We start from the raw sequence: 13,318 nt of genomic DNA on the forward strand, positions 1-13,318 counted from the left end.
TTGGGAGCGCTAATTTTAGGTGTATAATGGGGGCCCTTAGGGATATGTCTGCAAAGGAAGGGAAGGAATCCAGTGTGCACAACGGGTGCACATTAGAAGGAGTCATTCCGGATCTGGAATGGGAGCTTCTGGATGCCATGAAGAGTGCAGGATGCAGCCATCTGCAGATGATGGCTCTTGTTGGTACTAACAATGTGTGTTGCTTTGGATCAGAATAAATTCACTCTGATTTGAGGTAGCTAACTGAAGTAGTTAATACTGACAGGCACTTAACTGTGAACTGCAGAGTAATTGTGTAGATGTAGATCAGCCAGAACTGTCACTCTGATTACACAAGACACTGAGCCCATGGATGTCAACTGCATATGTCAGGAGGTAACAGAGATGTTGAGGAAGTGGTGTTATCAATCTTTGGCACTACTTTCTGCCATTCATTGAATATGCCATGAAGAATGGACTCGGCCAACTCGGGCTTACACTGCCGTCGCCAAACAACCCGCATCCGACCAATGCCGGTACAACCCACATCTCCATTATGTAAAATGCCCCATAGAAGAATGGACATTTGGAATAAGGAGGCGCTTGTCTGTTTTCACTGTGGACACCCTGGGCATTTCGAGCACTACTGCAAAGAAGGAAGATGAGTGTTCAGCAATTATTATGCTGCAAGACGTCAACCATCACAATAGTCTTAGTCATACCAGTCAACTATGGAGGATTATCTTTGACCTGTAAGACAAAGTTCATGGCTGTACTCTGGACAAGATCACTCTGCAACACACCATAGCCATTCCCCGTCACCGTACAGAGGTACCAGGTGCTCGCCTAGCTCCCAAATTCAGTAATACTACGTGAGGCAACTGCAACTGCAAATGAAAATCCTCCACAGACATGTTCTCAAGATGTCAGGAAATTTCACTATCATCATCATCATCATCATCATCATCATCATCAATGGTCCACTAGTCTGGGTGCTAGCTGACTTGGGTACTACTTTTTCTGTAATGACATTAGCTAAAGGAGGCTATGTAATGTGATAAAAAAATGGTTGTGCTGAAAGTTGCAAATGTGAAACATATCCAGCTGACAGGAAAACATACTGCAAAAATAACTATCAATGACTGAACACAGCAGTTTTAATTTGTCATTTTAACAGAATGTAGTCATAATGTTATTCTTGGATGGGGGATGGGACTTCTTGCAGGCATCACAAGCAGCCATAGACTGAGGAAGGTCAGAGCTCCGGATTTACGAAGCTATTCCAACAAGCATACATAACAAAGACTATTCTGTGCGGGTGTTTGCCACTGAAGATGATTATGTCCTGCCTTCATCAACGAAATGAGTTCCATTCGTCAGTCAAGACTCTCAGTTAAACTATGAAGCGTTTGTCAACTGCAACAAGTTACTTAGGCTCATAAAAGAACTCTCCAAGAAATTAACATGCTAATGATGATGATAAACTTGGTAGATGGTCTAGGAGTACTTTGGATTACTAATTGTCACAAGCAACCACAACTCAACACTAAGGGTAGGGGTGTGTGTGTGTGTGTGTGTGTGTGTGTGTGTGTGTGTGGACAGCCAAACCCATCCAGCAAGGGCAGCTTAGTGTCATCAACAAAGAATCGTGCTCTGCTACCACTACAGACAATGCAGTGGAGGATGCTACTATCAAATTGTCAATTGCTCTCTGGCCTGACCAAGGAACAACTTAGGTGAGTGACAGCCATTCTGCATCAGGTTTCCCATGCACTCAACTCTGGAGTGGAGAAAAGGCAGAGTGGTCCAGGTTAAAACACCATATCAACACTGGGGACCATCCACCAATTCGCCAAGGCTCGTATAGTGTGTTGCCAGCTGAACGATGGATAATGCAGGAGAAGTGGAGAAGATGCTGGAAGATGACATCACTGAGCCTTCAGAGAGCGGTCCTTGTGAAGAAGAGGGACAGCATGTGGCACTTTTATGTCGACTACCGACTACGACTGAATAAAATCACAAAGATGATGTCTATCCATTGCTGCATATTTATGACATCCTTGACAGCATGAAAGGAGCAAAATCTTTCTCAATTATGGACATACACACAGGCTACTGGCAAATCCAAAGTTTAAACCATGAGTATGGAGTATAAAATTTTTTTTGTTTCTTGCATTACAAGTGTGAGCAAAACAGTTCTCCTTGGATAATTTTAAATGACTACATAAACAAATGATAATACCACAGATATATAGGGAGAATACTGTTAATAATTTCATATTTTTAAATTGCGGGGAACATTATTTCCTTGGCTGCATAGCATACGTGTTTCTAAAAATTCTTTTTTGTAATTTCAGTATGTGCATTAAGTTGTTTGAATTGCCCCAAAAAATAATACCAAACTTTACAACTGACTGGAAGCAGCTATGGTATGCAATTTTTCTTGTATCCATGTCAGTGGCATTAGCTAACATTTTCACTGCAAATGTAAAGCTACATAGTTTGTTTACTAGATATTCCACATCTTTATTCTAATTTAAATTCTTGTCTACATTTAATCCTAAACATTTCATAGAATCCACTTCTAGATTTTGATTTTTATGGTTTATTTTGATTTCCTGGAATGTTGACTGTTTTGTCTGAACTGGATCACGCAGATTTTTGGGACGTTCATGGTTAATCCATCAAGATAAAACCACATTTCTACATGATCTATTATACTGATGATGCAGAGTGGGACAGTTTCTGGCTCATGCTTCTCAATTAGTACAGATGTGTCATCTGCAAACAAAAATGATGGGGCATTTATATTTATTGATAGGTAATTAATGCAGAATAGAAACACAACAGATTCTAGGGCAGAACGTTGAGGGATACCTTGTGTTACTGTCTTCCATTTGGAACAATAATGTGCTGAGTTTGTAGAGACAAGCACTCTGTTTCCTATTGCTATGTATGAAGTAAGCCAATGTAAAGCACTACTCCTAATTCCATATCTGTCAAGTTTATGGATAAGAAGTGCATGACTTACTGAGCCAAAGGCTTTTGTAAACTCACAAAAGATCCTTCAATTTTATTTTTACTGTCAAATGACATGCTAATCTTGTCAACGTTTTCAAAATAATCTCAATGGATACACTGTACCCGTTGCAAAAGGATGATACTCCGGATAACTATCCCAGTAACGTCACTATCACGACCAAAGAAGCAAAGTAGATGGCTTACATGACAACCCTGGATACCCAGGAGAATCACTGAGCGCTATAACACCAAGCACCAGCCAGTAAGATACGGCCTAAGAGACTTGGTACGGATTTTTACTCCTGTGTGGAAAGTGGAACAGTCAAAAAAGTTACTAAAGTGCTACTTTTGGCCATTTCATATACTTTGTTGCTTGTCAAATGTTACATACAACACATGTGATCCTTAGTGAAGACGACAAAGGTGCAGATAAATTGTCCACATGCTCCATATCAAGCCCTACCACAGTCCAGAGGTGCAGATCAAGGTTCAAGAAAACTGAAGACCCATTCATCAACAGCAAAGCCTCAATGGGAGGGGCTACATTCAATGCTCATCATAGTGAAGATAACATACCAACATGACGGTCTGACAATGCTGCCAAACAGAGGACCACTGGTAAGATCTAGACGCAGGGTGCTGTAGTTGGCTCCACTGAGGAATTCTAAAATAGTGGCTCACTGTTTCTCCCAGAGAGGGCGCAATGCCGTGAGCTCTGGTGCATGCAGCATGGTGCAGTGGTAGTGTATCTGGCTCACATGTTGCAGGTCACCAGTTGAAACCTCAGCCTCAGCAATTACTTGTTACTTCATATTTATCATTTCCATGAGGTTATTGAAATATCTTATGTTTGTAATGTTTGCACATTCTGCAATATTCAATGTTTGTATAAATACCAGCATTTGTAAACATAACAGCATAAATACTGGCATTTGTATAAACAGCTGTACACTCCGTCCAGACCAGTCCCATTCTGGCTGTACACTGATGTTCGTAATAAATGTGCTTTCAGTAGTAGGTGTTGTATTTCATTGGTGACCATGCTGTTGGATTTGGACTAGAGTGTGGTTACAGTGTGACAGTGGTGTTCAGAAGAAAAGGTATGAAACAATATTGTTAGTATAATTAAAGTCTTTATTCAAAAGTAATCACCAGAGGTCTGAGCACAACAATCCCAGTGTTTCACAAGCTGAAGGATTCCCTGTTCCCAGAATTCCTGTGGCTGTGACAGGAGCCGGTCCTCCACTGTGTCCTTCAGTTCAGCATCCAAGTTGAAGTGCTTCCCTTTCAGATATTTTTTTAGTGGACCAAACACATGGATGTCACAGGGCAACATGTCTGGGCTGTAGGGCGGATGCTCAAGCTGCTCCCACTTGGACTTTGTGTGACCTAGGAGATGTGTGGACATGCAGTATTGTGGCGCAGAATCACTCCCTCCCTGAGCAGGCCAGGCCATTTGCTCTTGATGGAACTGTGTAGGTTACAAAGTGTCTCACAGTACATGTCACTGTTAATGGTTTTTCTGTTCACAAGGAATCCAATGAGTATCATAACTTGTACAGCGAAAAAGACAATATCAGCTTGCTTGCTGTGGGCACAGCTTTGAAATTTTTAGGGGGAGGAGACACTAGACTTGTGTCCCTAGATGTCTCACTGAATTATCTCAAAGTGGCATATGCAAATTTCAAACAGTTTAGTTGTTACTATGTTTCATATCCTTTCATATGAACACTCATAATATAGGTTTACTTTTAGTATTTCCTAAAAGTTTTACCAAGCCTTATTCATAAGTTCCTGGAGGAGAGCAACTGACATAAAACTATAAACTTCTATTCCAACCTTATTTAAATTAACATCACTAGTATTCAGTACAGCCAAAATACACAATAACTAATTTAAGGATAACAATATATTGACTTTGGTTTATCACAGTTCTTTCCAATTTTGCATACAGTTTCACTTTTGAAGTTCACTCATGTACAGTCTTAACCCTGTTGGTCAATTTATTTTCAAGTATTTTTTTCCTTTTGAGGACTTAAAATGGTGTAACACTGTGTACACTTGGGTGTAACATTGTGTGCACATGAATGCCCACTATTTATACTGCAACATGATTATGAATTTTCTGTCGTTTATCACTTGTTCCCCATCTGTCGATGACATATAAATGTGAAAAATTAGTAAAAAACTGATTAATTAAATTGGTTTGAGGGTCAGAGGAAGGCAAAGGCATATCACTTACAATTGGACTATGCCTAGGAAATAAATGTGGTGTTTAAACCAACCTTCAGATTGAGAACAACTTTACGTTCAAACTTTAAATGATGATACTTCAAAGAAAAACAAGAATTAAGTTTAGAGTTCTGCGTCTGATCATTATAGGACATTCAATGTAGCAAACATAAGCATCACTTGTAGGGGACACAGTTACCTTAACGTACTGATGTGTCGCTGCTGGTGCCAAGCACTGTTTTAAACCTCTAATGTTTTGCCACCTTCACTATGAATAACTGAGGTTCCTCATGTCTGACAAATGAAACTAGACTGTACATTAAGGTCATAGAATGTTCCTAAGATTGGACAGTTAAAAGAAAAGGATAATCCATAGTCTTTAGAAGACTCAGAGGGCCATAGACACGGCTTCGTGTTTCTTGACTTCCGCAAGGCATTTGATACAGTTCCCCACACTCGTTTAATGAACAAAGTAAGAGCGTATGGATTATCAAACCAACTGTGTGATTGGATTGAAGAGTTCCTAGATAACAGAACGCAGCATTTCATTCTCAATGGAGAGAAGTCTTCCGAAGTAAGAGTGATTTCAGATGTGCCGCAGGGGAGTGTCGTAGGACCGTTGCTATTCACAATACCTATAAATTACCTTGAGGATAACATTGGAAGTTCACTGAGGCTTTTTGCGGATGATGCTGCAGTATATCGAGAGATCGTAACAATGGAAAATTGTACTGAAATGCAGGAGGATCTGCAATGAATTGACGCATGGTCCAGGGAATGGCAATTGAATCTCAATGTAGACAAGTGTAATGTGCTGTGAATACACACAAATAAAGATCCTTTAGCAATTAGCTACAATATAGCAGGTCAGCAAATTATCTGGAAGTAGGCATTAGGAGTGATTTAAAATGGAATGACCATATAAAATTAATCGTCAGTAAAGCAGCTGCCAGACTGAGTTTCATTGGAAGAATCCTAAGGAAATGCAGTCTGAAAACAAAGGAAGTAGGTTACAGTACACTTGTTCGCCCACTGCTTGAATAATGCTCACCAGTATGGGATCAGTACCACATAGGGTTGATACAAGAGATAGAGAAGCTCCAACAGAGAGCAGCGCGCTTCGTTACAGGATCATTTAGTAATCACGAAAACATTACGGAGATGATAGATAAACTCCAGTGGAAGACTCTGCAAGAGAGACGCTCAGTAGCTCGGTACAGGCTTTTGTTGAAGTTTCGAGAACATACCTTCACCAAGGAGTGAAGCAGTATATTGCTCCCTCCAACGTTTATCTCACGAAGAGACCATGAGGATAAAATCAGAGAGATTAGAGCCCACACGGAGGCATACCAACAATCTTTCTTTCCACAAACAATACGAGACTGGAATAGAAGGGAGAACCGATAGAGGTACTCAAGGTACCCTCCGCCACATACCATCAGGTGGCTTGCAGAGTATGTATGTAGATGTAGATGTAGAAGCACTTTGAGGTGTTCTGTAAATGATAGGGGTTTACATACAGTCTATTACACAAACATGAATGCTCATGAGAATGATTCATCACATTACATTTTTGAAAACCATCTGAGGTAAAAAGTAAAACTGAAATACCGTCTAACTGTATTCAGGCTGCTTATAACAGTATGGGATGAAGTGGTAAGTGAAAGATAAAAATTCTAGAATTAACCAATGATGAAACATGAGACCCTTGGGATCCACAGTCTGGCACTTAAGCACTGAGTCACACATCAGTTCACCATGTAAGGTAACAACCAGTAAATTATTATTTTTTGTGAACTGGTCACTTCAGAAGAAAAAAGTAACATAAAGTAGAAAAGAATACCCACAGAGAATGAAAAATACAAAACTTTCTCGCTACATCTCTATGCCGTACTCATGAGTTTGCTGAATATCTGCTGAAAGTTAAAAAAATAAAAAAAATAATCTAGCAATAGAAAGAAGCTGAGACCTTTAAAAACTGTAAATGTAGAAATGGAAAATTAAACTAAGAAATTAGTTGACAACTGCTAAAGTATATAACAATAGCAGAACTTCTGATGAAACATACGAGGGCGAGTCAAATGAAAACCTTAAATTTGTAATAACAAATTGCAATTTCGTGCCGTTATCCTGTAAGTTGGTAAGCATGCTAAAAAGAACATGCAGAATGGCCTGTAGGTGGCAGCATGGTGCAGATGCACACATACTGTCGCAGTATCAGTATAAAGATGGCCACCCCACTTGCAACTTGCACCAGGGAAGAACAGTGTTCTGTTATTCGGTTTTTGCATAGTGAAGGTGTGAAACCTATTGAAATTCATTGATGAATAAAGGTTCAGTATGGTGATGCATGTCTGTCACAGCAGCAAGTCTATGAATGGAGTAGGAAGTTCACAAATAGTGTGACTTCAGTGGAAGATGCTCCTCGTCCAGTCACACACAACGAGTTGTGACTCCACAGAACATTGCAGCAGTTGAAGCCATAGTGAAGGAAAACTGCCAAGTGACACTGAATGACACTGCTGTATGTTTATAGATCAGTACACCACATTGTGCACGATGTGCTCCAGTTTCACAGAGTGTCTGCAAGATGGGTACCACGGCAGCTGACTCCTGAAATGAGAGAACAATGTGTTGATGCTTGTGAAGAACTTCTTCGGTGCTTTGAACAAGAAGGTGATGGCTTCCTTGCAAGAATCATTACTGGGGACGAAACCTGGGTTCACTTCCACCAATTGAAAACGAAGAGAGCGAGCAAGGAATGGCACCATTCCTCATCACCAAAACCAAAGAAGTTTCGAACAGAACCAACAGCAGGGAAGGTTATACTGACACTCTTTTGGGATGGAAAAGGCATCATTTTGGAGCATTACATGCCTAGAGGGACCACTATCACCAGTGCATCATACACAGATCTCCTAAAAAAATCATCTGCAGTCTGCAATCAAATCAAAGCGAAGTGGATTGCTGTCAGCAGGTTTCCTTTTGCAACCCGACAATGCAAGTCCCCACACTGCCCATCCAACAGTTGCAACCATTAAAGACCTGCATTTTGAGTGTCTTCCTCATCTACCATACTCACCAGACCTTGCCCCAAGCGATTTCCATATATTTGGAACACTCAAAGACGCAATGGGAGGAAAGAAGTTTCGTTCTGATGAAGAGGTACGCCACATGGTTGCACAGACTACCAAAAGATTTTTTTTCTAAAGGAATTTATGCACTTCATAAGCGCTGGAGGACTTGCATTGAGCGTGGGGGAGATTATGTTGAAAAGTGATACAGCTTTGTACCACTTCTGCACAATAAATAATATTTAAAAAATATTTAAGGTTTTCATTTGACTTACCCTCATATCTGAGGCAAACACCGTTCAGCATAGCAATGAACCGCAACACAATCTACACCCCCAAAACTTGGAAACTATTTCATATGAAAATGGATAAAAGCTTACTTAATTCTACAAAAATATAGTTATTTAAAAATCCATGATATTTTAAACAAATAATATTTATGGTATTACTTAGAAGTAGAAACAAAAAAAACACACACACACACACACACACACACACACACACACACACACACACACACACACACAAGCGCGCGCATGTGTGCACTTCTGGTCCTTACGTTTTACAGAAATTAAAAAAGGGTGAAATCAGTGGAGCCACATACCTCACTCACTCAGAAAGACCATACAAAGGTACTCCAATCATCACCTCCCCAGTTCCTCAATCAATGAGGAAAGGCGTAAGCGTGACTTCTTTCGATTTTGACACGTACAGCTCACAAGGGCCAACAAATGTTTACTGGAGTACTCCTACAAAAAATTAATTATATATTTATAAAACAACACACAACACACAATTAAACAAATTTACAAAAATAAATATATTTACACTCTAAGAACAGCATAATGTCTATTCCCTATGTGTAATAATTAAATGACCTGAAAGATTTTTGTTTGAGACATCACTTTTTGTAGCCTAAATAATAGCTGACTTTTTGTGAAATCAAAATTCAATCTATAAAAAAAAAGTTTCATAATATTGAAACACCACAGATAGGGACCATTATGTGTTTACTGGTGTCTTGTTGTTGTTGTTGCTAGTGCTGCTGTGGGAACAAAACAGTGCGACAATTAGTGCCAAGTTTCAGTAAGTAGACAGTAAATGTTTGAAAATCAGCCAAAAAGAAAGACAAATATTATTAACTTAAGGGTTGTTTAATTAAATCATCCTAATGATGACAAAGTTATGCATACTTTCCCCTATATACTGCAAAAAAGCTGTGAAGATGAATAAAAATTTAGTCAATGTCCTCTCATCGGCAAACTAAGTGTACTCTCCTTACATACGGCGCACTCGCAGTCAGATGCCACACACAGTGTGCACATCAGAGGGCAGTATCCTGCTCAGAAGAGAGTTAACAGCACTTGATACAAACCCTGTGCCAGTTAGGAACTAAACCACAACTGGACAGTATGTTTCAACAATATCAGATTTTATCCCTGATTTACAGCCAGTTATCCTCCTGCTGACACAAAAGTATGACTCTGTTCCTCAACAACAAGGACACTGTAAATAATATGAGGATAGTACATAGTACTACTGTAAGAACTGTGCACATCACTTTGGCTGTGGTTATTATCAATTTCCACATGTTCTAGTACCCAGCAGGAAACCAAATCTTTCCCATCCTAAATAGATTTAGGAGTCAGTCCTGTGTAGAATAATGTGGTTTTTTGGTGTGGTCAATTATGAAGAGTCATAAACAAATGGATTATATATCCAGGTGAAGAATATTTCATCTCTCCGAAGACTTTTATACAGCTGATGTCAGTCTCTGTATTCCATTTCACATATTTACAAACATGTCAAAAACCAACATTTTTTCCCACTTATTTGAAGTTCACTCATTGTATTGTTACAACAACTACCACTACATGTATAAAATATATTTTTCTAAGATGACAGTCTGGGATTTCATGTTTCATTCGCTAAATTTTAAAAACTTATATAGCAAGAAAACTGACAGATTGATGCTCCATTAGTGCGTACAGTAGAGCACTATCAGATTGCAACTGCCATGAGTGACCCCAGAAATTTGAATGTCAGAATGTAAAATACAAAGCAAAATGTTGTTAACACAGATCATAAAACTTCCAAAACATTGTACTTATATATTAGCTATTCTTAAGCAGTTCACAATACAGAGCAGCTTCTGTCACTGCCATGATAGTGTATAATTCACATAAATATAATGATATACTATTGTATTATTAATTTATGGTAATGGAAACAAATTCTAAAACAAAAAGCATAAGGAAGAATGTTATTTAGTGGAATACAGTGTGCAACACACACCAGAGCAACAGCACGTTACCGCAGTTAGTCGCAAAACAATTAAAATAATTTCCTGGCTTGCAAACTGACTGCAAGACATCTTAGGAATACCTTCTCAGAAAGTTTTTGCACTGTTTAACTCTGGGGTAACTTGAAAAATTATGTTTGTTTATACAGCATGTGTCAAATTACAGAACATTCTCACATGACAAATTTGTTAACAGATATTAGCAAAAATTTTAACTAAATTTGGAAGCAAACATTTATGTGACAAGTATACCAAAATAAACTTACATTATGCTCTTTAATCCATTTTTCTAGAGCAGGTTCCTGAAGATAGTAAGCTTTTACATACATTTCTACATATTCTTTATTTGGTATTGGGCGGATCATCACAAGTTTGTCCAGCTGTGTTAGGAACTGTGTAAAATCCAACTGCATTAATGCCCTTCCTCCGTTGGAGCACTTCTTTGCATTTGAGAACCTAGAAGATAACATATTATACACAGCAGTCTTTTTATTTATGGAATGAAGTTACACAACTAGTTAACACACAAATTTGAAATAAAAACACAAAAATAATCGGTTTCACACAAACTATTGAATATATAAATACTTCCTTTGTTACTCAGGCACCCAAATCTTAACTAATCTGCCTGGTAACAGACCATAGCCATATCAGTACAATACACAGACGCATTTCTTTAATATTTGTCTTCCAGGTTACATAAAACAACAGACAATAAATCATATTTGGAATAAAAAAATATATGGTTCATTCATAAATGAAGAGCAGGTTAAGTATACCAAGGATTGGTTAGAAAAATAACAGCAACAATTATGTACACTACAGCTGAAAGATTGAGGAAAAAGCACGTGACTTGTTTCATTCACATGTAGGCATGTGGGGACAGAGAGAGCGGAGGGAGTGGGCGGAGATTGTGGAGGGAGAAGAGCAGTGACAGAGAGAGAGGGTGGAGGGAGAGGAACAGTGACGGAGAGAGAGGGTGGAGGGAACTCGGAGGGGGGAGGGTCGGAGGCGCACGGCTGGTGGGAGGGTCCGAGGCGCACGGCGGGTGGGAGGGTTCGAGGCGCACGGCGGGTGGGAGGGTCAGGGGCGCACGGCGGGTGGGAGGGTCAGGGGCGCACGGCGGGTGGGAGGGTCAGGGGCGCACTGCGGGTGGGAGGGTCAGGGGCGCACGGCGGGTGGGAGGGTCAGGGGCGCACGGCGGGTGGGAGGGTCAGGGGCGCACGGCGGGTGGGAGGGTCAGGGGCGCACGGCGGGTGGGAGGGTCAGGGCGCACGGCGGGTGGGAGGGTCAGGGCACACGGCGGGTGGGAGGGTCAGGGGCGCACGGCGGGTGGAGGTGGGGAGGGTCAGGGACGCACGGCGGGTGGGAGGTGGGGAGGGTCAGGGACGCACGGCGGGTGGGAGGTGGGGAGGGTCAGGGACGCACGGCGGGTGGGAGGTGGGGAGGGTCAGGGGCGCACGGCGGGTGGGAGGGTCAGCGGTGCACGGCGAGTGGGAGGGTCAGGGGCACACGGCGGGTGGGAGGGTCAGGGGCGCACGGCGGGTGGGAGGTGGGGAGGGTAGGGGCGCACGGCGGGTGGGAGGTGGGGAGGGTAGGGGCGCACGGCGGGTGGGAGGTGGGGAGGGTAGGGGCGCACGGCGGGTGGGAGGTGGGGAGGGTAGGGGCGCACGGCGGGTGGGAGGTGGGGAGGGTCAGGGGGGCACGGCGTGTGGGAGATGGGGAGGGTCAGGGGGGCACGGCGTGTGGGAGATGGGGAGGGTCAGGGGGGCACGGCGTGTGGGAGGTGGGGAGGGTCAGGGGGCACGGCGTGTGGGAGGGTCAGGGGCGCACGGCGGGTGGGAGGGTCAGGGCGCACGGCGGGTGGGAGGGTCAGGGGCGCACGGCGGGTGGGAGGGTCAGGGCGCACGGCGGGTGGGAGGGTCAGGGCGCACGGCGGGTGGGAGGGTCAGGGCGCACGGCGGGTGGGAGGGTCAGGGCGCACGGCGGGTGGGAGGGTCAGGGGCCCACGGCGGGTGGGAGGTGGGGAGGGTCAGGGACGCACGGCGGGTGGAGGTGGGGAGGGTCAGGGACGCACGGCGGGTGGGAGGTGGGGAGGGTCAGGGGCGCACGGCGGGTGGGAGGGTCAGCGGCGCACGGCGAGTGGGAGGGTCAGGGGCACACGGCGGGTGGGAGGGTCAGGGGCGCACGGCGGGTGGGAGGTGGGGAGGGTAGGGGCGCACGGCGGGTGGGAGGTGGGGAGGGTAGGGGCGCACGGCGGGTGGGAGGTGGGGAGGGTAGGGGCGCACGGCGGGTGGGAGGGTCAGGGCGCACGGCGGGTGGGAGGGTCAGGGGCGCACGGCGGGTGGGAGGTGGGGAGGGTCAGGGACGCACGGCGGGTGGAGGTGGGGAGGGTCAGGGACGCACGGCGGGTGGGAGGTGGGGAGGGTCAGGGGCGCACGGCGGGTGGGAGGGTCAGCGGCGCACGGCGAGTGGGAGGGTCAGGGGCACACGGCGGGTGGGAGGGTCAGGGGCGCACGGCGGGTGGGAGGTGGGGAGGGTAGGGGCGCACGGCGGGTGGGAGGTGGGGAGGGTAGGGGCGCACGGCGGGTGGGAGGTGGGGAGGGTAGGGGCGCACGGCGGGTGGGAGGTGGGGAGGGTAGGGGCGCACGGCGGGTGGGAGGTGGGGAGGGTCAGGGGGGCACGGCGTGTGGGAGATGGGGAGGGTCAG

General features: G+C 44.0%; 1 protein-coding gene across 4 annotated transcripts in view; it reads right to left on the reverse strand.

Annotated features, from left to right (window-relative positions):
- The window catches only part of LOC126184795 (syndetin), a 169,720-nt gene that overhangs the window by 22,644 nt on the left and 133,758 nt on the right, over nucleotides 1-13,318 (reverse strand). For all 4 annotated transcript variants that reach the window (XM_049927374.1, XM_049927375.1, XM_049927377.1 and 1 more), the window contains 2 exons: nucleotides 10,875-11,064; nucleotides 8,911-9,055 (listed from right to left, as the gene is read on the reverse strand). In XM_049927374.1, the coding sequence (XP_049783331.1) occupies nucleotides 8,951-9,055; nucleotides 10,875-11,064 (295 nt within the window). In that variant the 3' untranslated portion in view covers nucleotides 8,911-8,950. The remainder of the gene's footprint in view (nucleotides 1-8,910; nucleotides 9,056-10,874; nucleotides 11,065-13,318) is intronic.

This window comes from Schistocerca cancellata, chromosome 4, assembly GCF_023864275.1.
Source record: "Schistocerca cancellata isolate TAMUIC-IGC-003103 chromosome 4, iqSchCanc2.1, whole genome shotgun sequence".
Taxonomy (NCBI): Eukaryota; Metazoa; Arthropoda; class Insecta; order Orthoptera; family Acrididae; genus Schistocerca; species Schistocerca cancellata.